Genomic DNA, 23,700 nt, shown 5'->3' with positions numbered 1-23,700 from the left:
CATAGTACTATGGATTTTTAGTTTCTTTTCTTTCTGGTTGGAAAAGAACTTGATATGATTTTAGTCTTCATAGATTTTTTTCTTGGTTTCTTTGTTTCTTTTTTTTAGTAATGGTTATTGAATCCAGGGACACTACTGAGCCACATCCCCAGCCCTTTTTTTTTGTACTTTATTTAGAGAAAGCGTCTCAGTTCTTAGGGTCTCGCTAATTTGCTGAGACTGGCTTTGAATGTGCAGTCTTCTCGTCTCAGCCTCCCCAGCTGCTGGGATTACCCACATGCGCCACCGTGCCGGGCTCCATCTTCATAGATTTCATAAGACTTGTTTTATGACTCAGTAATTTATTTTGGAGAATGTTCACTGTGCCTTTTAGAAGAATATGTACTTTGTTGCTGTCAAGTGGGATTTTCTGTCTATTAAGTTCAGTTGGTCTGTAGTGTTGTTGAAGTCTGGTTTCCTTGTTTATCTTCTGTATGACTGCACTCACCATTATTGTGTGAAGTAGGGTATTAAAATCTCTTCTTGGAACTGTTTCTCCCTTTAATTCTATCATTGTTTGCTTCATTTTGGGGTGTTCTCATGTTAAACATTCTAGGTGAATTAATTTATTTGTATAGTGTCCTTTGTCTCCTGTGGCAGTTTGTTATTTTAAAGTATATTTTGTCTGATATAAGAACAGCCATCTCTGTTCTTCTTTGTCTCCCTCTTGAGGAGAATATCTTTTTTCCATCCTTTTAACTTTCAACCTATATGTGTCCTACAATTTTAAGGTGAGTCTTTTGTAGATAACATATAATTACATCATATTTAATCTGTTTAGCCACCCTATCTTTTATTTTATTTTTTTGTGCATTTTGATACATTGTACACAAATGGAGCATAATTCCTCATTCCTCTGGCTGTACATGGTGCAGAGTCACACCAGTAGTGTAATCATTTGTGTATATAGAATATAATGTCTGTCTCAATATACCTCCTATCCATCCCCACCCACCCCACCCTTCCCCTCACTCCTCTCTGCACAGTCCAGAGTTCCTTCATTCTTCCCTATCCCCACCCTCACTATGGATCAGCATCTGCTTATCAGAGGAAACATTCTGCCTTTGGTTTTTTGGGATTGACTTATTTCACTTAGCATAATATTCTCCAGCTCCATCCATTTACTTGCAAATACCATAATTTCATTCTTCTATAAGATGAGTAATATTCCATTGTGTTCATGGACCACATTTTCTTTATCGATTAATCTGTTGAAGCACATGTTGGTTGGTTACATAGTTTAGCTATTATGAATTGAACTCCTATAAACATTAATGTGACTGTGTCACTGTAGTATGCTGATTTTAAGTCCTTTGGTTATAAACCAAGGAGTAGGATAAGGTGGATCAAGTAGGAGTTCTATTCCAAGTTTTCTGAGGAATTTCCATAGTGCTTTCCATAGTGGTTGCACCAATCCGCAGTCCCACCAGCAATATATGAGCATATCTTTTCCTCCACATCCTTGTCAACACTTATTATTGCTTGTGTTCTTGATAATTGCCATTCTGACTAGAGTGAGATGAAATCTTAGAGCAATTTTGATTTGCATTTCTGTAATTGCTAGAGATGAATATTTTTTCATGTTTATTGATTGATTATATATCTTCTGTGAAGTGTCTGTTAAGTTCCTTATTGTTTTTTTTGGGGGGGGGTGTTAAGTTTTTGATTTCTTTATATATCCTAGAGATTAGTGCTTAATCTGAGTTGGGCATGGTAAAGATTTTCTCCCATTCTGTAGGCTCTGTCTTCACATTATTGTTTCCTTTGCTGAGAAGCTTTTTAGTCTGAATCCATCCCATTTATTGATACTTAATTTTACTTCTTGTGCTTTAGGAGTTTTGTTAAGGAAGTCAGTTCGTAAGCCAACTTGATAAAGCTTTGGGCCTACTTTTTCTTCTATTAGGCACAGGGTCTCTGTTCTAGTGCCTAAGTCTTTGATCTAATTTGAGTTGATTTTCATGCAGGATGAGAGATAGAAGTTTAATTCTATTTTGTTACATATGGATTTCCAGTTTTCCCTACACCATTTGTTGAATAGGCTATCTCTTCTCCAGTGTATGTGTTTGGCACCTTCGTTTAGTATGTGATAATTTTGTTTATGTGGGTTTGTCTCTGTGTTTTCTATTTTGTACCATTGGTCTACATGTCTATTTTGGTGCCAATATCATGCCGTTTTTGTTACTATTGCTCTGTAGTATAAAGTCTGGTATTGTAATGCCTCCTGTTTTACTGTTTTTGCTGAGGATTGCTTTGGCTATTCTGGGCCTCTTATCTTAACAAATGAATTTCATGACTCTTTTCTATTTCTGTGAAAAACATCTTTGGAATTTTAATAGGAATTACTTTAAATCTGTGTAGTGCTTTTGGTAGTATGACCATTTTGTCAATGTTAAGTCTGTCTATCCAAGAGCATGGGAGATCTTTCCATCCTCTGAGGTCTTCTTCAGTTTTTTTTCTTTAGTGTTCTGTAGTTTTCATTGTAGAGGTCTTTCACCTCTTTTGTTAGACTGATTCTCAATTTTTTTTTTTTTTTAGGCTATCATGAATGGGGTAGTTTTCCTAATTTCTCTCTTGTAGTGGATTCATTGCTTATGTATAGAAGTGGATTTGATCTATTGGTATTGATTTTATATCCTGTCACTTTGCTGAATTCATTTATGAGTTCCAGAAGTTTTCTGGTGGAATTTTTTGGATCTTCTTATTTATTTATTTATTTATTTATTTATTTATTTATTTATTTATTTTTTAAATTATTGTACACAAATGGGATACATGTTGTTTCTCTGTTTGTACATGGCGTAAAGGCATACCATTTCTGTAATCATAAATTTACATAGGGTAATGTTTGATTCATTCTGTTATTTTTTTCCCTTCCCCCCACCCCTCCCTGGATCTTCTAAATATAGAATCATGTCATTGCCAAATAGTGATAGTTTGAGTTCTTCTTTTCCTTTTCATATCCCTTTAATTTCTTTCCTCTGTTTGATTGCTCTGACTAGAGTTTCAAGGACGATGTTGAATAGAAATGGTGAAATATGGCATCCCTGTCTTGTTCCAGTTTTCAGAGGGAATGCTTTCAGTTTTTCCTCCGTTTAGACTGATGTTGGCTTTGAACTTAGCATAGATAGCTTTTACAATGTTGAGGTTTGTTTCTTTTATCTGTAGTTTTTCTAGTGTTTTGAACATGAAGAGGTACTGTTTTGTCAAGTGCCTTTTCCATGTCTCTTGAGATAATCATATGTATAATTCTTTTCTTTAAGTCTGTTAATATGATTATATTATGTTTTTATTGATTTCCATATGTTGAACGAACCTTGCATCCCTGCACCATCTTTTCATTGGAACCTTTAAGCCATTTACATTTAAAATAAGGAAGGAATTAGTATTACCAATTTTAAAATTACACTTTGTGTGTGGTGTAGCTGGTTGTGCTTTTTCCTACCTTGCTTCCTTTTGTGTGTTTTGTATTGACATGACCTTTTCCCTTCTCAATTTCATTTTGTATCTTCTATAGGCATTTTCTACTTTGGGAGATATATATATATATCTATAATTTTTTTTTAGTTGTTGATGGTCCTTTATTCGACTTATTTATTTGCAGTGCTGAGCAAATGCAGGGCTTCATACATACATGCCAGGCAAGTGCTCTACAACTGAGCCACAAACCCAGCCCACCATTGGACATATATGAAACATGATAATCTTCTTTACACTGTTAACACCTTAAGTTGTTAAATAAAAATTTTGATGTCTATAAAAATTTTATCCCTTCTTTTTTATGACGTACGTATGTGGTACTGAGGGTTGAGCCCAGGGTCGCTTTGTCACTGATCAGCATCCCCAGTCCTTTTTATTTTTTTATTTTGAGACAGGGTCTAAATTGCTTAGGACCTTGCTGATATGCTGAGACTGGCCTCTTGTGATCCTTCTGCCTTAGCCTTCCAAATTGCTGGGATTACAAGCATGTGGTTGGCAAAATATCAGTCTTCTACATCTTCCCATTCTCACTTGTTTTTGATGTTGTAAATTGTATTTATCTATATTGTATATACATTAACATAGTTTAATTGGTATACTTATTTTTATGTTTTTGTTTGCTAAATTCTATACTGTTATTAGGAGTGGTTTTATGCAACAACATTACAGTGTTCCGGTATTTGTATACAGATTCATCTTTACCAACAAGCTTTTAATTTTTATATCTAGTGTCCTTTTGTTTCAACTTGGAGAGCTCTCTTTACCTTCTTTAGGTAGGTCTAGTGATGAACTTCTTTAGCTTTTGTTTGTGTGGGAAAGTATTTCTACATCAGTAGAATTTTAGTAAAAATTTCTGCTTCCTAAGTAGTTGGGATTATTGGTATGTGTGAGGGCACCCAGCTTCAGTGTGGACCTCTGAGTACATTCTGGTTGGAATTTTGAGCTATAGTTTCAATGTCCTTTTCTTCCTAAGATTTGGGAAATCTTACAAGTCTTGGGTCAATATTTCTTTAAGCTCTCAGTTCTTTTCTCTTTGTAACATCTATAATATGTACTATATTGGTCCACTTAATTGTACCATATAAATCCTTAACATATACTTCATTTGATTCTATAATTTCAAATTAATTGTCTTTGAGTTTGCTGATTCATTTTAGTGCTTGATTAAGTGTACTGTTGAATTCCTGTAGTAAAAATTTCAATTCAGTTGCGTTCTGAAGTTTCAGGGTTTTTGTTCTGTTTCTGTGGTTTTGGGGGATCAATTCCAGGGCCTTGTGCATGCTGTGCAAGCGCACTACCTCTGAGCTACCTCCATAGCACTAGAAATTCTTTTTCAGTAACTGCTCTTTGTTTGTATTTTCATTTTTTAATGGATTGTTTTCCCGATTTCAGCAACTGAATTTATCTGTTCTCGTCTTTCTTTCTTAGTGGTACTGGGAAATGAATCTGGGATGCAGTACTGTATCACTGAACTCTATCCCCAGCCCCATTTTAAATTTTATTTTGAGACAGGGTATCACTGCGTTGCCAAGGCTAACCCGGAACTTGAAATGTACCTGCCTTGGCCTCCTGTGTTGCTCAGATTGCATGTATGCCTCACCACATCGTTGTGGTTATCATTAGTTTCTTAGGCAATTATTTTGACTTCTTTGTTAGGTTATTCATAGATGTCTGTTTCTTCGGGGTTCATTTGTGGAAATTTTTTGTCTTTCCCTTTATTGGGCCACATTTCCTTTTTCATGTGCTCTATGATTTGCTTGAGTTTTATACATTTGAAAGAAAATAGCTACTTCCCTTAATCGTTACAGACTGGCTTTATACAGAAGAGCTTTACCAGTTACCCTGGCTAAATATCTGAATCCTGTTTTGGAGGGAATATGACTTTTGGATTTGTGCATGTAGTTTCCCATGTGGGGAGGTTTATTGTTTTGTTTGTTTGTTTGTTTGTTTGTTTTTTGGTGATGTCTTTGCTCCCTCTGGTGTCTGTTGTACTGCAGATTTTCTGGTGCTAATTCAGAAAGCTGCCTGTTCTTTTTTTCTCAGTAACCTCTTGGCATCTAAAGTATTTTGTGACCTTGTCAGCTTCCAAAGTCAGGTGACACGGATCCTATGCCTGAAGCAGCTCTCAGAAAAATCTAAACTGTATCCATGCTCCATTCTTCTTTCCTTCTGCAAGAGAAGTCATAAGTTTGTGGCCTTTTAAATTTTGTGAGGTCTCTTGCATGGTAAATACTCTGGTTCTAATTCCCCTTATTTTCAGCAACCCGAGGCATCCTAACTTTGCCAGTTCTGTTAGCAGGCCATATCACTGAGAAAGAAACTAATTCATGGGGCAGCCCTCTGAATAGCTAAAATGTTGGTTGCTTGCTCAGTTCTTCCCTTCCCAGTCTACCTCCACACTCTCCAACTGCACCTTATAAGGTGAAACTGCCACTGGATCTGATCTGTACTGGATTAGGGGAAGGGCAATCACTGATTGGTGCACAACTTCCCCCTGCTGTCCCTTTTTAAAAAAAATCTCTCTCTTCCAGTACAGTTGATTGAACCCAGAACCTCACACATGCTTGGCAAGTACTTTACCTGCGAACTATGTTCCCTGACATTTAAAAAATTTTATTTTGAGGCAGGATTTTGCTAAGTTGCCCAAGCTGGCCTTAAACTGTCTATCCTCTTCCTTGAACTTCTCATGTAGCTGGGATTATAGGAATGGGCCACTATGTGCCCATCAAAGGGCTCTAAAGAGCCCTTTCCCCTTTTTATTGTGGTTGTCTTTGTGCTCACCTATGGCAACTTCTTAATTGGTTTCTATAGGTCTTATAAAGGTTTTCAACCATGTATTGTTAATTCAGCATCTCTGTGAAGGAACAAGAACTGGGAATTCCTCTTTTGACATTTTGTCGATATCCCTCGTATCGTTTTATACTGAATAATATTCCATATGAACCATATTTTATTTATCCATCCATTGGTTGATGTTGAGGTTCTTTCTACTCTTTGGCTTTTACAAATAATGGTGTTCTGTATGTATTCAAGATATACATTCATTAGATATGATGTGTAAATATTGTGTCCTGGTTTTTTGCTTGTCTTTTTATTTTCTTGATCATCATATACTTTGAAGCACAACATGTAAAGTTTTTTTTTTTTTTTTTTTTTTAATTTAAGTCTGTTCTTTCTTCGCTTGTGCTTTTTGGTGTCATATCTAAGAACCTTTGTATAACCTTTGAAGATTTATATGTTTTCTTCTAGGACTTTTGATCCATTTTTTTTAAAGTATGGTGTCAGGGGTCTAACTATTCTTTTGTATGTTGATATTGACTTTTCTCAGCATCATTGATTGGAAAAGAATATTCTTTCCTTATTGCATGGTTTGTCATTAGTGTTGAAAATAAATTGTAAATATTTAAGGAATGATTTCTAAGTTCTCAATTTTTTTGTTGCTTTGTAGAAAAGGGAGAGCTCTCTGAATAGCCAAAATGTTAGATGCTTGCTCTATTTTATTTATTTATTTATTGTTTGACAGCATCTTGGTATGTTGCTCATGCTGGCCTTCAACTCAATTCTGCTGGCTTAGCCTCCCAAATTGCTGCAATTACAGGCATGTTCCACTTTGTCCAGCTTTAGTTGTGGTTTTAGTAGATTACTTTCATAGTGAGAAAATTCCTTTGTAGTCCTACTTGTCAAATTCATGATATATATTTTTGTACCTATTGAGACCACTCCCTCTTTATTCTGTTGACATGATGTAATACACTGATTGATTTTTGTATTTTGAACTTGCAACCTTGCAATAAATCCTGTTTGGTCCGTGGTGTTTTTTACATTACTGGTTTTGGTTTGTCTGTCTTTTTTGAGAACTTTTTTTCAGTTATTCTCTCTCTCTCTCTCTCTTTTTTTTTTTTTTTTTTGGTGCTGGGGATCAAACCCAGGGCCTTGTGCTTACAAGGCAAGCACTCTACCAACTGAGCTATCGCTCCAGCCCCTCAGTTATTCTCATAAGGGATGATGTTTTGTAGTTTTTTGTATGTGTATTTGTGTGATTTCTTTTATCTAATTTTAGTATCAGGATAATATTGACTTGACAAAATGTATTGTAACATAGGGTAGGAGGAATTTTGTTTGTCTTTTTGTTTTTGTTGTGCATGGGATAGAAACCAGGGAATCATGCATTCTGAGCATGTGCTCTACTGCTGAGCTACAATAAACGTCAGCCCCCGGTAAATTCTTAAATTAATAATTTGCTGTAACCCATTGTGGCCTTCCTAATTCATTTGCTCTTTTAGGAGAAGGTTTTCAGTATCATTGTTCTGGATTATTTAGTTGGCTTTTAGTTGAAATGTCAGGCGTGTGCCAGATTAGGAGAGAATTCTTTGGTATGAAGATGTGTCCTTGTCTTTTCAGATTTTTTTTTTCCTTCTGATTTCTCAATTTAATTTAAGATTAAGGAATTTATGCCTTTGTTTTTCTCTCTGGTCGGGTCTTTTTTTCTTTCACAGTGCTGGAGATAAAACCCACATACTCAAGTATGCTAGGCACACACACTATCTCTTAACTATACCCTTATCCCTGGTCTTGCTTTATTACTTCTGGTTCTAGTTTTCCCAGTAGGCACCAAAACTCAGGGCAAATTGTTCTTGGTTCAGGGCTTCTTGGTTATTGTTCAATGTAGGATGATCTCTCAAAATTTACTGGTCTTCTTAAAAGGAAGTAAAGCTCACAGTGAGAATAAATATTTAGAACATTTTTCAGCAATTTATTATTATTTTATACCTTTTGGGTCTAGCAAAAAATAAAATGCATATTATTCTCTAAGTTACAAGTTGAAGTATAGGAGAGAATAAGTGTAGGTTATATGCAAATATGATACCATTCTTGAATGGTAATTGGCTTAACATCACCTGGTACATAGTAACTCTCCCGTTATTTCCTTTCATTTCTTTGTTCTTTTTTTCTATTAAAATGTCATTGGTGTTTGAAAGCTTGGGTGGGATGTAGATGGGAATTTATTGAAGCATAATTAACTTACCTCAGAACATAAAGTAATTGCCATTAACTGTCATAGGTATGAATGTGTGTGTTTAATCCCAACTTGTATTTTTGACTTATTTCTTTTTTACCTAAATGAGGTGTTCAAACATTATTATTTGAAGGAAATAATTACTTGGCTTATGGTTTTAATTTCTTTTGAAATAATTGCTTGGGAAAAATCTCTCCACTTTGGGTCATTTATAGATTTATTGCTTACCATGGAAAAGTTAGGAAAATTCCAATGATTTTCATGTTTTAACTAGCCACATAATTTTATTTGGAGCAATGCAGGCATACAATTTTAATAACTATTTCAGCTTTTAATATTAATTTTAAATAACATAAAAGGTAGTAAATTACCAGTATTTACTGCTATCAAATTACAGCATTTACTAGTAGTAAAATGAAACTGTCTAAGCATCTTGCCCTAGTAAAAGGTTTTATGGCTCATTTCTAAGTGCTAAGAAGCAGGTGTTTTTGTGAAGCTAGTGCTTACATGTGACCCTTTTCTTCTTGGTTTCAACTTTTGGGGGTGTTTTTGGAGATGGGGTTCTCAATTTATTGGCCAGGTTACTTTGGACTCCTGGGCTTATTGCTTTCCTTTTATTGTAAAGAATATCAGCAGTGCCACGTTCAACCGTGTAGCAACAACTTCCAGAGGTCATCATAACTTCATGAAATGCCTTTTGCCTCCTGGGTAGACATTACCTTCCATTTTGTAGGAATGTAGGCGTTAGTTCTGTTCCCAAAAAGTGCCCTCACCTACCTCCCCAGCACAAAACAAAGTTTTATTGGGAAGTTTTAAGAGATATTTGTTTCAACTATTAATTCAAAGAAATATACAATGTAGTTGTCCCTCTATATCCGTGGGTTCTACGCACATTTGTGCTTTTGTCCAACTTGATGAATCTGTGGATTCATCCAACTGTTGATCCTGTAATATCAGCAATTCAGGAAGCCAGAGCAGGAGGATTGCAAGTTTGAAGCCTGCCTTAGAAACTTAGTGAGACCCTGTCTCAAAATAAAAAGGTATAATAAGAATATAGCTCAATGGTAGAGTGCCCTAGTTCAATGTTCAGTCCTAGGGGAGAAAATTGCAAAATGGAAATTGCATCTGTAATGAACGTGTTCAGACACTTTAAAAAAGTTATTGTTAAGGGGATAATAATTATTTCTATAAAATGGACTATATAAGTAATGGGTAAATAATTTGAAGTATAGGAGAGGATAAGTGTAGATTATATGCAAATGTGATGCCATTTTATATGAGGGGACGTGGGCACCTACAGATTTTGATATCTGGGATTCCTAGAACAACACCCCAATAATACTGAAGGACACTGTATTTACTCTTCTGTCTTGTGCATATATTTTTATCACATTGTGGTAATGACATACATTTAGATATTTTTGTATTTTTGTTATTCATATTTCTAATATGAAACTCACTGCAGTTCTGGTGGAAAATTAATGAAGTAATTATAAAGTGCTTTTGAAACTAAAGTGGTAGTGCTGATTAGGTAAATTTATCTCAGTGTCTATAATATTCTGTATAATCCAGAGAGATCTTCATTTTTTTTTTTTTTTAATACAGTACTGAGGATTTACAACTAGGTGCTCTTCTCTGAACTACATCTCTGTCCCTTTTTATTTTTTATTTTAGACATGGTTTTGCCAAGTTGCCAAGACTGGCCTTGAACTTGCCATCCTTCTGCCTCAAGCTCCTGAGTAGTTTGTGATTACAGGAGTGTGCCATTGCACCTGGCTCAGAGATGTTACTAAAAATAACCCATGATGTATATTTTTATGTTAGGTTTATTTGGACTGATGTTGGTCACTACAGGATGTTAGCTTAAATTTAACTTTTTCCTTAAAATCGGATAGCTGTGTGTATGGTATGTGTATGTGTAATAATGAAAGTTCCCCTTCTGCAATTTTGTTGTGATACAACATAGCAAATAGTTTTGTTCCTTTTACAATGTAAACTAGAATCTGTTTGCTATGTGTTTCCCATCTTGGTACTTTTGGGAGTGTGAATATGGTTTTAGGAAAATGGTGAATTTCCCTGCAGCTTTTTAGTTAGTATTGAACTTATTTCTCCTTCTAGCTGTGCGGTCTGAGAAGAAACGCCTTAGGAAGCCCAGCAAGTGGCTTCTGGAATATACAGAAGAATATGATCAGATATTTGCTCCTAAGAAAAAAAAGAAGGTACAGGAACAGGTACACAAGGTATGTGACAGTGATTCAACAAACTTTTATTATACTTCTTATTTTGTCTTCAATATTGTATTTTGTCTTCAAGGCAATAAATTCCTGAATTGGAATTTGGATTTTTCAGTTTTTAAAACATCTTTATTAATTATTTAAGAGAAATGTGTAACTAATTCTTTATATTGTGTTATCTGTCTATATATGTGGTCTTTCTGCCTCCCCCCCCCCCCCCCGCGCCCCCCTTTTTGTTTTTTTTGATGCTGGATAAAAACTAACTTCAGCAACTTAGGTCCTAAACAACTTAGCAAGACCCTGTCTCTAAATAAGGTACAAGAAAGGACTGGGATGTGGCTCAGTGGTTAAGTGCCTCTGGATTCAATCCCTGGTACCCAAAACAAAAATATAACAAAACAATCCCCCGGGGACATGCTGGGCAAGCACTCTTAACACTAAGCTATACCCCCCCAGCCCTATGTCTATTATGTCTGCCTGCCTGCCTGCCTGCCTTTTCTTGATTTTCAAACTTCCCTCCTTGGGATTGAACCCCCCTGCCCCCCCAGGGGGCAGGCAGGTTGGGTGGGGGGCACTCTGCCACTGAGCTACAGCCCTTTTTATTTTTATTTCAAGACAGGGTCTTGCTAAATTTCCAATCCTGGCCTCCAATTTGTGATCCTACTACCTCAGCCTCCTGAATCCCTGACAGATTACAGGTGTGTACCACCACACCTTGCTCTACATATATTTTCCCCCTCTTTGCTTTTGAAGACTATTTAATGACTTAGGAATGTTGTTATCATGTAGTGTTGAGTAGATTTTAAAGTAAAGTATTTTAAATGAGGCATTTTATTTTTGTTTTGATTTTTGTGCCACTGGGATCAGTCCCACAATACTGCACATTCTAATCCAAGCCCTCTACTATATAACTACATCCCCAGCTAGAGAGACTTTTTGACAGTATATCCCTGAACACCTTAATATGCATCTCTGAAAAATAATTTCCTTTATAATCATTTTAACAGTTTTGCATCTTATAAAATTAGCTAATATTGGCCTATGGAATATCTCCTTTCTGTATTTGTGACTGCTTCCTCACAGCCCTCACTTTTTTGTCTCTTTATTACCTATAGTCGTTTTAAGGGGAAGTTAAAATTTTTAGTTTATAGATGATATTTTACATATCGCATGGCATTAGAAGGTTTATACTATAAACTTGTCCATTGTGGTGACTCATTCCTTTAAGTTTTATTTACCCCTTTTTATCAGGAAGCAGGACGTGTGTAATTATTTTAGTTTTAAAGGATTGTTTTGTTCCTCATTATCCATTTCTCTGCTATTTTTTAAAAAATACCAATTGAATATCCTTGGCTTTGTCAATAATTTTGTTAAGAGTTTATACAATGAAAATTTGGAGATTTTATTATTTCTTCTATTTTTAGCTTGAATCTCTTTTATTATCTGAAGCACTTATTGTGCCTCTTTCTTTCCTACTAATTACTAATTATGATTAAGGAACTTGTAGTCATTTAACTGGTGACATATTGGGGAAGCTCTTTGCCTTTCTTGGATTATTGTTATGGACTTAGGAGTTTTTGTAGCTTCTGTGTATCTCAATGAACCCTATTTTTTGTTTGTTTAAAATTATAAAACAGATATAACAAAAAGTTTACCACATTAACTAATTTAAGTGTACATTTCTGTGACATTAAGTATGGTTACATTGTTATACAATCATCATTACCAGTCTTCCTTCTCTAGAGCATTTTATATTCTCAAAATGAAACTTGGTACCCAGCAACCAATAATTCCCTTTCCCCCTCAGCCCCTGCAACCACAATTCTACTTTTTGTCCATGAATTTTTATTTTTTACATAGCTCATATTAGTGGAACCATGAAACACTTGAAATTTTGTCTCTTTGGCTTATTTCCTTCAGTATGTTCTCAAGGTTTATCCACCTTGTAGTTTGTGTCAAAATTTCATTTCTTTCGAATGCACTATTCTTTTTGGCAAATTTTAGCAATTTTGACTTGGGGATTCTAGTGTTTCTTTTTTTCTTTTTCCTCAGGTAAGTTCCCGCTGCGAAGAAGAAAACCTTGTAGCCCGATGTCGAACTAGTGCTCAGAACAAGCAGGTGGATGAGAATTCTTTGATTTCAACCAAAGAAGAGCCTCCAGTTCTTGAAAGGGAGGCTCCATTTTTGGAGGGACCCTTGGCTCAGTCAGAACTTGGAGGTGGACATGCTGAGTTGCCACAGCTAACTTTGTCTGTTCCTGTGGCTCCAGAAGTCTCCCTACGACCTGCCCTTGAGTCTGAGGAATTGCTTGTTAAAACACCAGGTAAGGTGGGGTTGGGGTCTCAGTGTGTAAGTGGATATGATTGGAGGCAACAGATTTGTAGTATGTTTTGATGTAAAGCTAACATTTTAACTATGTGCAACAAACACATTTTCATCCTGGGATATTCCTAAAATAGTGGGTTTTTTAGTATACTTTCTGACCATGAACTAATTTATGGTACACTCTCAAAAAGACATGTTTTAAGAACTACCTTGATTGCTCATTATTGCTTTTCATGGTTATCATTCAGCCACCATGTGAATAAGCAGGAAAAGATAGGCATTGGACATTAGTGGAATAAGTGCTTGAAATCTATGCTGTGTTTATAGCTCCACCAATTTCTGTATTACTTAGGAAATTCTTTAATCTCTGAATTTGTTTTCATATCTATAAAATGGAGATCATAGTGTAGTAAAAATGTGTAGTATTATATGCCTGAATACATACATAGTAAGGAGTTAAGAAGCATAAATATTTCCTATAAGTTAATTCATTACTAGTTCCTTATCTTTATATCATTCTTTTTTCCCCTCCTTCCATACTAGGGATTGAAGCCAGGGGTACTCTACCACTGAGCTACATCCCCAGTCCTTTTTAGTTTTCATTTTGAGACAGGGTCTTGGTAAGTTGCCCAAGCTGGCCTTGAACTTGCAATTTTCCTGCCACAGCCTCCTTCATAATAAGGACTACAGGTGTGTGCCTTCTGGCTCACTTTATCATTCTTAACACGTTACCTAGGGAGAGTTAGATATAAATGTAGTGTCTCATTTACCTTTGCACTATTGAATGTTTTAGTCAGCCCAGATATGTGAAGAATTCTCTTCTGTTTGCTTTTAAATTTTAGATAAAACTCCTTTTTACATTCCCAATAGTAGCTTGTGAGAGTTTCTTTGAATAGAGGGGACAAAAGAAACCTAATTCTGCTTATGCTTTGAGGCAGCATCAAGGATTTAAACTTCATTTTTTAAAAGCCTTTTTAAAAAATTTTAATTGTGCCATGACAATCAGGCTTTGACCACATACTTGTGCAGTGCAGTGCTATGCTGGGGTTGGAACCTAGCATCGTGCAAGTGCTCCACTTCTGAGACACATCTGTAGCCCAGAACAATTTCTTTTTTTGGTAGTACCAAGAATTGAACCCAGAGAGTCTCTGCCATTTAGTTATAATCTAAACCCTTTTTATTTCATTTTTCGACAGAATCTTGCTAATTTTCTGAAGGTGGCTTTGAATTTGTGATCTTCTTGCCTTAGTCTTTTGAATTGCTGGGATTACAGGTGTATAGCCCTGCACCTGGCCCCCAAAAAGATTTTTTAGTGGCTGGGGATGTAGCTCAGTTGGTAGAGTGCTTACTCACAAGCACAAGGCCCTGGGTTCAATCCCCAGTACCACCAAAAAAAAAAAAAAAAAAGATTTTTTAAAGAATAGGGGATAAATCTTTAACTCTTTCAATTTTTGTGCCAAGTCCTATTATTATGTTTTTGTATGTAATTCTTATCACTACTAAACTAAAGTAAGTGTCTCTTATTTATTTAGGGGGAGAGAAAAAATTAAAATTGTGGTCCATTTTACCCACAGTCCAGGTTTTATTTCATTTCTTCTTCTTTTGTTCTTACCACACATTAATTGCTGTAAATGCAGTTCAAGTCTTTGGCATCTCCCTTAGTTTTTCTGTGATTAAAAAAAAAAAAAAAAAAAAAATCCACACTTAAGAACATCCTCAGGAGTTTGTGTCTTCATTTAGAGCCTTTTGCTTGATTATTTTAAATAATATTTTAAGATAAATAAATTCCCATCCTACCCTCCCCATAAGATTCTGAGGAATACACAGTGTTGTGATTCTGTGTATACAGATTCTTTTCAAAATTAGTTTGTGCCCAGTTTCTAAATCATTTAATGAGAAGGTGTGTGTATTTTAGGAAATTATGAAAGTAAGCGTCAAAGAAAACCAACAAAGAAACTTCTTGAATCGAATGATTTAGACCCTGGATTTATGCCCAAGAAGGGAGACCTCGGCTTTTCTAAAAAGGTATGTTATTTTTGTTAATTTTAAAATGGTCTAAGTATTTCCCAGGAAATATGGAATTTTTAAAAATAGCTTTTTTATTAACATTGATAAACATAATGGAGTAGCACCTTTATTTGTGGTTTCCATTTCCACAGTTTCAGGTTACTGTGGTCAACTGTATTCTGAAATACTAAATGGAAAATTCCATGAATATACAATTCATGAGTTTTAAATTGTTCATATTTCTGAGTAGCATGATAAAAATCTCACACCATTTCACTCTGTCCTGTTCTGAATAGGAATCATCCATTTGTCCAACATATTCACATTGTGCACTCCTCACTTGTGGATCCACCTAGTAGCCATGTTACCTGACCAACTGTCATAGTATTGTAGTGTTTGTATTCAAGTCACCCTTATTGTACTTAATAATGGCCTCAACATTATAAGAGTAGTATTGCTGGGAGTTTGGAATTGCTGAAAGAAGCCATAAAGTATGCTTCCTTTTAAGTAAAATGGTATAAGGAAAGGAAAAAAATGTACCTTGAGTTTGCTGAGATCTGTGGTAACAGTGATTCATCTTTCAAAGTATGAAGAATAAAGAAGAAATTTATGCTAGTTTTGCTGTCACATCATATATTGAAAAAGTTACAGCCACATTGCATAAGTGTTTAGTTAAGATGGAAAAGGCGTTAATTTTATGGGTGGAAGATTTGGGAAAAAAAAAAAAAAAAAAAAAAAAAAACTTGTTTTGATTGATGGCCAAGTGTTGTGCCAGAAAGCATTGAACCTGAACGAAGACTTGTTCCCCTGATACAAGTGGCATCATACCATTTACTGCCAGTAAAGGATGGTTACACAGATTTAGGAATAGTTTTGAACTGAAAAATCTAAAAGTTACTAGAGAGGATATGTCTGTGGATGAAGAAGCTACTGCCGCATTTCCAATACAGTTAAAGAATCTGAATAGGTGGAAAGGATACTATCAAAAGCAAGCCTTCAATTGCAATGGAAACAGGCTCTTCTGGAAAAAGATGTCCAATAGAACCTACATTCATAAAAGTGCAAAGGAGGCACCAGGGCATAGAACGTGGAGGGGACAGATTAACTCTGGTGAGTATAGTATTATAAGATATTTTGAGAGAGAGAGAAATACACACATTCATATAACTTTTATTATAATATGCTGTTGAAATTACTGTTCCCCCCCCCCACCCCCTTGGCCATACTGGGGATTGAACCCAGGGCTCTGCACATGTTAGGAAGCACTCTGCCACTGAGACAGACACATTCCCAGCTCTCTCTCTCTCTTTTTTTTTTTTTTTTTTTGAGACAGGGTCTCCCTAATTTGTTCAGGCCAGCCTTGAACTTGGAATCCTCCTGCCTCAGCCTCCCAAGTAGCTGTGATTACATGGGTGCACTACCACACCAAGTGCATTTTTCTGTTTTTTTTTTTTTTTTTTCCATTTATTTTAAAATTAGTTATTATTAATCTTTTTCTATGCATAATTTATACATTAAAACTTATCATTGGTCTGTATATGTAGGAGACAATATATACATAGTGTTCAGTAATCTATCCTTTCAAGCATCTGTTGGAGTTCTTATAATATATCCCTTGTGAATAAGGAAGGATGGACCAAGAAATATGCAGTGCCAGTAAGCATATATGACCTGTCAGAAATCTGAGAAATAGCGTGGCTATGTGTGTGCACTGGCTTTAAGTTTTCTTTACAAATGAGAATATTTGAAAAGTTTCTACGGTTGAATAAATTTGCATTTACAATAATTTTTTTGCCCCTGGGCTGAAAACTCCTTGCCTTACTTGTGTATCACTGTGCTCTCTTAGGCCACTAGACTAAGGCCACTAGACTAGGCCACTATCCTGTTATCTTGCCTGCATAAGACCTATCTCTGTTACATCGTGATAGAAATATTTGAATTTAAGATTCTGGGTTTGCAAGTTGTTTTTTTTTGTGTGTGTGTGTGTGGGGGTGGTGGGTCCTGGGTCCTGATAATTGAACTGAAGAGCTACACCCTCCATCCCTTTTTATTAGTTTTTATTTTGAAACAGGATCTTGCTAAGTTGTTTAGGTTTCACTAAATTGCTAAGGCTGGCTTGAACTTGTGATCCTCATGCCTCACCCTCCCGAACCGCTGGGTTTACAGGCATGGACCAATGTGCCTGGCTTCAGAGTTGGTTTTTAGTAGTCAAGAAAGCATTATTAAATAGCAGATGAAAGTAGAAAATTAATTAATTTTATAATAGGTAATTGCTGAAAACTGATTCCCTAAGAAATGTCTACTACTCCTATAAGGCTATTTTAGTTCCATTGTTTTTTGTTTTTTTTTTAGGTATTCACCTGTTTGATTTGGTGTTATAAAGTTTGTTTCATACCTTATTTAAAAAAAAAAAAAACAGTATGTCTTTTATTCTTCTCAGTCTTTTGACTTGGTCTTTTTAATTATTGTTAGGTGTATATCCTGCCCTCTGAATTTTCTCTGCAGTTTGTACAACCTTTAGTGACAATCTCATCTCTCCTGCTCACTGTACTCATTGAACCATGTAGTCTAATAAGCCTGTGATGAATTTACTCCATGGGAATCATTTGAATGTTTTTGAGGATGAATGTGACATTTGCAGTGAGATGATGTATTTAGTAGTATTGTACAAGGTGAGTCATGAGAGGTTATTGTATTATTGCTAGAGGTGAGGTGATAGATTTCACAGAAAGTAGCAGTTCAAGTTAGTTAAGTGAATCAAAGAAGTAAGATCAAATTTTAGTGGTTTTGAAGGTAGGTTACTTCAAATGTCTTGTTCACTTGTGTAACCTTGCTCTGTCAAATTATAATTTCTGATTTAAAGTGTGCTCTGCCATGTTTGTGGGATATTATTTTTAAGGATGTAAAATGTATGGTATGGTTTATTTAGTTTTAATTTATATTAGGCAAACATATCCTTTACCTGTTAATTTTTTTTTCCTTCTGGGCTACACTCTTTTTAAAACTTGGAATATCATTAGTATTGTTAAAAATGTATAGGTTTTAATTGGTCTGTTGGATGACTTAGATAATCCTATATACCATGCAGGAATCAACAAAGTACATATAATCTTTATTCATCACCCTAGAAAGTTCACCTTGCCTCGTGTGTGTGTGTGTGTGTGTGTGTGGTTGTGTTTTAATACTGGGGATTGCACCTAGGGTCTCATGACGTTTTGAGATAGGTTCTCATGAGAGTGCCACAACCAGCTTGAACTTTTTTTCCTCCTGCATCAGTCTCTTCAATAACTAGTATTATATATATGTACCAATACTCAACTCCTGTGCTTCTCTTACAGTCACTTCCCCCTTCTTGTCTAAAATCAGTACTTTCTTATTTCTATCACTGTAGTTCTGCTTATTCAAGGCTATCAATATTGCTTTGTTTTATGATAACTTCTTTTGTTCAACCTATACTTTTAAGCTACTTCCACAATGATATAATGTACTACATTTTATTACTAAGTAGAATATATCATTATATGATTATATCACAATTTGCTTCTGTGTTCTGGTGATGGACATTTGGGTCTTTTTCATGTTTTAGTTATTAATGAAATATTAGTATATGTTTTCCCAGCCTTTGATGAATATATAGTTTCATTTGTCTTGATGTAAATATATAAAAATGGAATTGCTGGAATTGCATTTTTAACTTCTTCTTCTTCTTCTTTTTTTTTTTTTTTTTTTTTTTTGTGTGGTGCTGGGGATTGAACCCAGGGCCTTGTGCATGCAAGGCAAGCACTCTACCAACTGAGCTATATCCCCAGCCCCATTTTTAACTTCTTAAGAAAGTGCCATACAATTCTCTGAAGTGGTTGTGCCACTTTACATTCTACTATCAGTATACCAGAGTTAGGGTTGTTATATAGCTCTACTAACATTTCATTTATGTCATTTTAAATGTTGCCATTTTCATGGGTGTTGTATTTTCATTTATCTTTTATAGTTTTTATTTGTGTTTCCCTAATAATTAGTGGTGGTGAGCCGCTTAATGGCCATTCCTACATCTTTGTGAAGGGACCGTTGAAGTATATATACTTATATTTGATTAGGCGTTTCATCTTGTGGTTGATTTTTTTTTTTTTTCTTTTTTAGGGGGGGGCTTTATCTACTTGAGATATACAACTTTTGTCAGATATGTATTGTGGAAATATTTTCCCCATTTTGAGGCTACTCATTTTCTTTTTTTAAAAATTTTTATTTATTTTTATTACTTTTTTATTAAAATTTTTTTATTTTTACAGACACATTTTGATTCATTGTACACAAGTGGGGTACAACTTTTAATTTCTATGGTTGTACACAATGTATATTCAGCGCCATTCATGTAATCATACATATATATAGGGTAATACGGTCTGTTTCATTCTACTGTTTTTCCATTCCCATCCTGTCCCACCCCTTTTTCCTCTACACCATCCAAAGTTCATTCCTTCTTCTCCCCCCACCCTCCTTACCCCTCATCGTTATATTTTGTCATGCACTTATCAGAGAAAACATTTGACCTTTGGTTTTTTGGGCTTGACCAATTTCACATAGCATGATATTTTCCAGTTTCATCCATTTACCATCAAATGCCATAATTTTACTGTTCTTTATGACTGAGTAATACTCCATTGTATATACATACCACAGTTTCCTTATCTATTCATCAGTTGAAGGGCATCTAGGTTGGTTCCACAATCTAGCTATTGTGAATTGAGCTGCTATGAATATTGATGTGGCTGCATCACTGTAGTATGCTGATTTTAAGTCCTTTGGGTATAAAGCGAGGAGTTGGGATAGCTGGGTCAAATGGTGGGTCCATTCCAAGCTTTCTGAGGAATCTCCATACTGCTTTTCAGATTGGTGCACCAACTTGCAACTCCACCAGCAATGTAAGACTGTGCCTTTTCCCCACATCCATGACAACACTTATTATTGCTTGTGTTCTTGATAATAGCCATTCTAATTGGAGTTAGAGGAAATCTTAGGGTGATTTTAATTTGCATTTCTCTAATTACAGGTCTGCTGAACACTTTTTCATACATTTGTTGATCACCCGTATATCTTCTTCTGTGAATTGTCTGCCCATTTCCTTAGCCCATTTATTGATTGGGTTCTTTGTATTTTGGATATAAAGTTTTTTAAGTTCTTTATAAACTTTTGGAGATGAGTGCTCTGCCTGAAGTGTGTGTGGAAAAGATTTTCTCCCACTCTGTAGGCTCTCTTTTCACATTGTTGATTGTTGCCTGTGCTGAGAAAATAAACTTTTTTTAGTTTGTATCTATCCCATTTATTGATTCTTGGTTTTCTTTCTTGCGCTATGGGGGTCTTGTTAAGGAAGTCTGATCCTAAGCCAACATGATGGAGATTCGGGCCTACTTTTTCTTCTATTTGGTGAAGGGTCTCAGGTCTAATTCCTAGACCCTTGATCCATTTTGAGTTGAGTTTTGTACAGGGTGAGAGATAGGGGTTTAGTTTCATTTTACTGCATATGGATTTCCAGTTTTCCCAGCACCATTTGTTGAAGAGGCTATCTTTTCTCCATGTAAGTTTTTGGCACCCTTGTTTAGTATGAGGTTACTGTACTTATGTGGGTATGTCTCCGTGGCTTCTGTCCTGTCCCATTGGTCTACCTGTCTATTATGGTGTCAATACCATGCTGTTTTTGTTACTATTGCCCTATAGTAGAGTTTAAGATCTGGTATAGTGATACCTCCTGCATCACTCTTCCTGCCCAGGATTGCTTTGGTTATTCTGGGTCTTTTGTTCTTCCAGATGAATTTCATGATTGCTTCTTCTGTTTCTATGAGAAATGTCATAAGGATTTTAATTGCAATTGTGTTAAATCTGTATAGTGCCTTTGGAAGTATGGCCATTTTGATAATATTAATTCTGCCTATCCAAGAACATGGGAGATCTTTCCATCTTCTAAGGTCTTCCTCAACTTCATTCTTCAGTGTTTTGTAGTTTTCATTGTAGAGATCTTTTGCCTCTTTGGTTAGATTGATTCCCAAGTTATATTTTGTTTTGAGGTTATTGCAAATGGAATTGTCTTCCTCATTTCCCTTTTAGATGTTTCATCATTTATGTATAAAAATGCTTTAGATTTATGAATGTTGATTTTATAACCTGATATTTTGCTGAATTCATGATGATGTCTAGGAGTTTTCTGGAAGAATTTTTTGGATCCTCTAAATAGAGAATCATGTCAGCAAATAGTGACAGCTTAAGTTCCTCTTTTCCTATTTGTATCCCTTTAATTTCTTTAGTCTGTCTAATTGCTCTGGCTAGAGTTTCGAGGACAATGTTGAATAGAAGTGGTGAAAGAGGACATCCCTGTCTTGTTCCTGTTTTTAAAGGGAGTGCTTTCAGTTTTTCTCCATTAAGAATGATGTTGGGGCTGGGGAGATAACTCTCGGTAGAGTGCTTGCCTTGCAAGCACAAGGCCCTGGGTTCAATCCCCAGCACCGCAAAAAAAAAAGAAAAAAAGAATGTTGGCCATGGGCTTAGCATACATAGCCCTTACAATGTTGAGGTATGTTCCTACTATCCCTAGTTTTTCTAGTGTTTTGAGCATGAAGGGGTGTTGTATTTTGTCGAAAGCTTTTTCTATGTCAATTGAAATAACCATATGATTCTTGTCCTTAAGTCTGTTGACGTGATGGATTATGTGTATTGATTTATGGATGTTAAACCATCCTTGCATTCCCAGGATGAACCCCATTTGATGCTGGTGCACAATTTTCTTAATATATTTTGGATACAGTTTGCCAGTATTTTGTTAAGGATCTTTGCATCTATATTCATCAAGGATATTGGTCTACAATTTCTTTCCTTGATGTGTCTTTGCCTGGTTTGGGTATGAGGGTGATATTAGCTTCGTAAAATGAGTTTGGTAGGATTCCCTCCTTTTCTATTTCCTGGAATACTTTGAGAAGTATTGGAATGAATTCTTCTTTGAAGGTCTTGTAGAACTCGACTGAGAATCCGTCTGGTCCTGGGCTTTTCTTGGATGGTGGGCTTTTGATGACTTCTTCTATTTCATTGCTTGATATTGATCTGTTTAAATTGTGTATGTTCTCCTGGTTCAGCTTGGGAGGAGCATACGTCTCTAGAAATTTGTCAGTGTCTTCGGTAGTTTCTATTTTGTTGGAATACAGATTTGCAGAGTAGCTTCTCATTATGTTATGTGTCTCAGTGGTGTCTATCATGATATTTCCTTTTTCATCATGAATTTTAGTAATTTGAGTTTTCTCTCTCCTTCTCTTTATTATGTGGCTAAGGGTTTGTCTATTTTGTTTACATTCTCAAAGAACCAACTTTTTGTTTTGTCAATTTTTTGAATTGTTTCTTTTGTTTCAATTTCATTGATTTCAGCTCTGATTTTAATTATTTCCTGTCTTCTATTACTTTTGTTGTTATTTTGTTCTTCTTTTTCTAGGGTTTTGAGCTGTAATGTTAGATCATTTAGTTGTTGACTTTTCATTCTTTTCTGGAATGCGCTCCATGCAATGAATTTTCCTCTCAGTACCGCTTTCATAGTGTCCCAGAGATTTTGATATGTAGTATCATCGTTCTCATTGACCTCTAAGAATTTTTTTAATCTCCTCCCTGATGTTTTTTGTTATCCATGTTTCATTGAATAGCATATTATTTAGTCTCCAGGTGTTGAAGTAATTCCTGTTTTTTATTTTGTCTGTGATTTTTAATTTCATTCCATTATGATCTGATAGAACACAAGGCAGTATCTCTATATTTTTGCATAAGGGCTGCTTTGTGTCATAACATGGTGTATTTTCAAGAAGGTTCCATGTGCTGCTGAGAAAAAATTGAACTCACTTGTTGATTGATGGAATAATCTATGTATGTCTATTAAGTCTAGGTTATTGATTGTGTTATTGAGTTCTATGGTTTCTTTGTTTTGTTTTTGTTTGGAAGATCTATCCAGAGGTAAAGCAGTGTTTTAAAGTCACCCAGAATTATTGTGTTGTGGACTATGTGATTCCTGAAAAGGAGAAGGATTTGTTTGATGTACAGGGATGCACCTTTGTTTGCGGCATAAATATTTACTATCATTATGTCTTCCTGATTTATGGTTCCCTTAAGCAGTATGAAATGTCCTTTATTCCTTCTGACTAACTTTGACTTGAAGTCCATTTTATCTGAAATAAGGATTGAAATCCCCGCTTTTTTACTGAGTCCCTGTGCATGGTAGATTTCTTCCCATCCTTTCACCTTTAGTCTGAATGTCCTTTTTCTATGAGATGAGTCTCTTGAAGGCAGCATATTGTTGGGTCTTTCTTTTTAATCCATTCTGCCAGTGTATGTCTTTTGATTGATGAGTTTAGGCCATTAATGTTCAGGGTTATTATTGAGATATGATTTGTATTCCCAGTCATTTGGGCTTATTTTTGATTTTTAACTTGACTTGGTTTCTCCTTTGAATGGATTTTTCTTTAAGGTAGTTCCTCTCTTTGCTGACCTCCATTGTTGTTTTTCATTTCCTCCTCATGGAATATTTTGTTGAGAACATTCTGTAGCGCAGGCTTTCTTTTTGTAAATTCTTTTAACTTT

General features: G+C 35.5%; 1 protein-coding gene across 9 annotated transcripts in view; it reads left to right on the top strand.

The window, feature by feature from the left end:
* The window catches only part of Nsd1 (nuclear receptor binding SET domain protein 1), a 156,292-nt gene that overhangs the window by 76,342 nt on the left and 56,250 nt on the right, over positions 1 to 23,700 (top strand). For all 9 annotated transcript variants that reach the window (XM_047555064.1, XM_047555060.1, XM_047555062.1 and 6 more), the window contains 3 exons: positions 10,652 to 10,773; positions 12,820 to 13,090; positions 15,008 to 15,117. In XM_047555064.1, coding sequence (XP_047411020.1) covers positions 10,652 to 10,773; positions 12,820 to 13,090; positions 15,008 to 15,117 — 503 coding nt within the window. The remainder of the gene's footprint in view (positions 1 to 10,651; positions 10,774 to 12,819; positions 13,091 to 15,007; positions 15,118 to 23,700) is intronic.

This window comes from Sciurus carolinensis, chromosome 6, assembly GCF_902686445.1.
Source record: "Sciurus carolinensis chromosome 6, mSciCar1.2, whole genome shotgun sequence".
NCBI lineage: Eukaryota > Metazoa > Chordata > Mammalia > Rodentia > Sciuridae > Sciurus > Sciurus carolinensis.
This window is presented reverse-complemented; position numbering and strand designations above follow the sequence as displayed.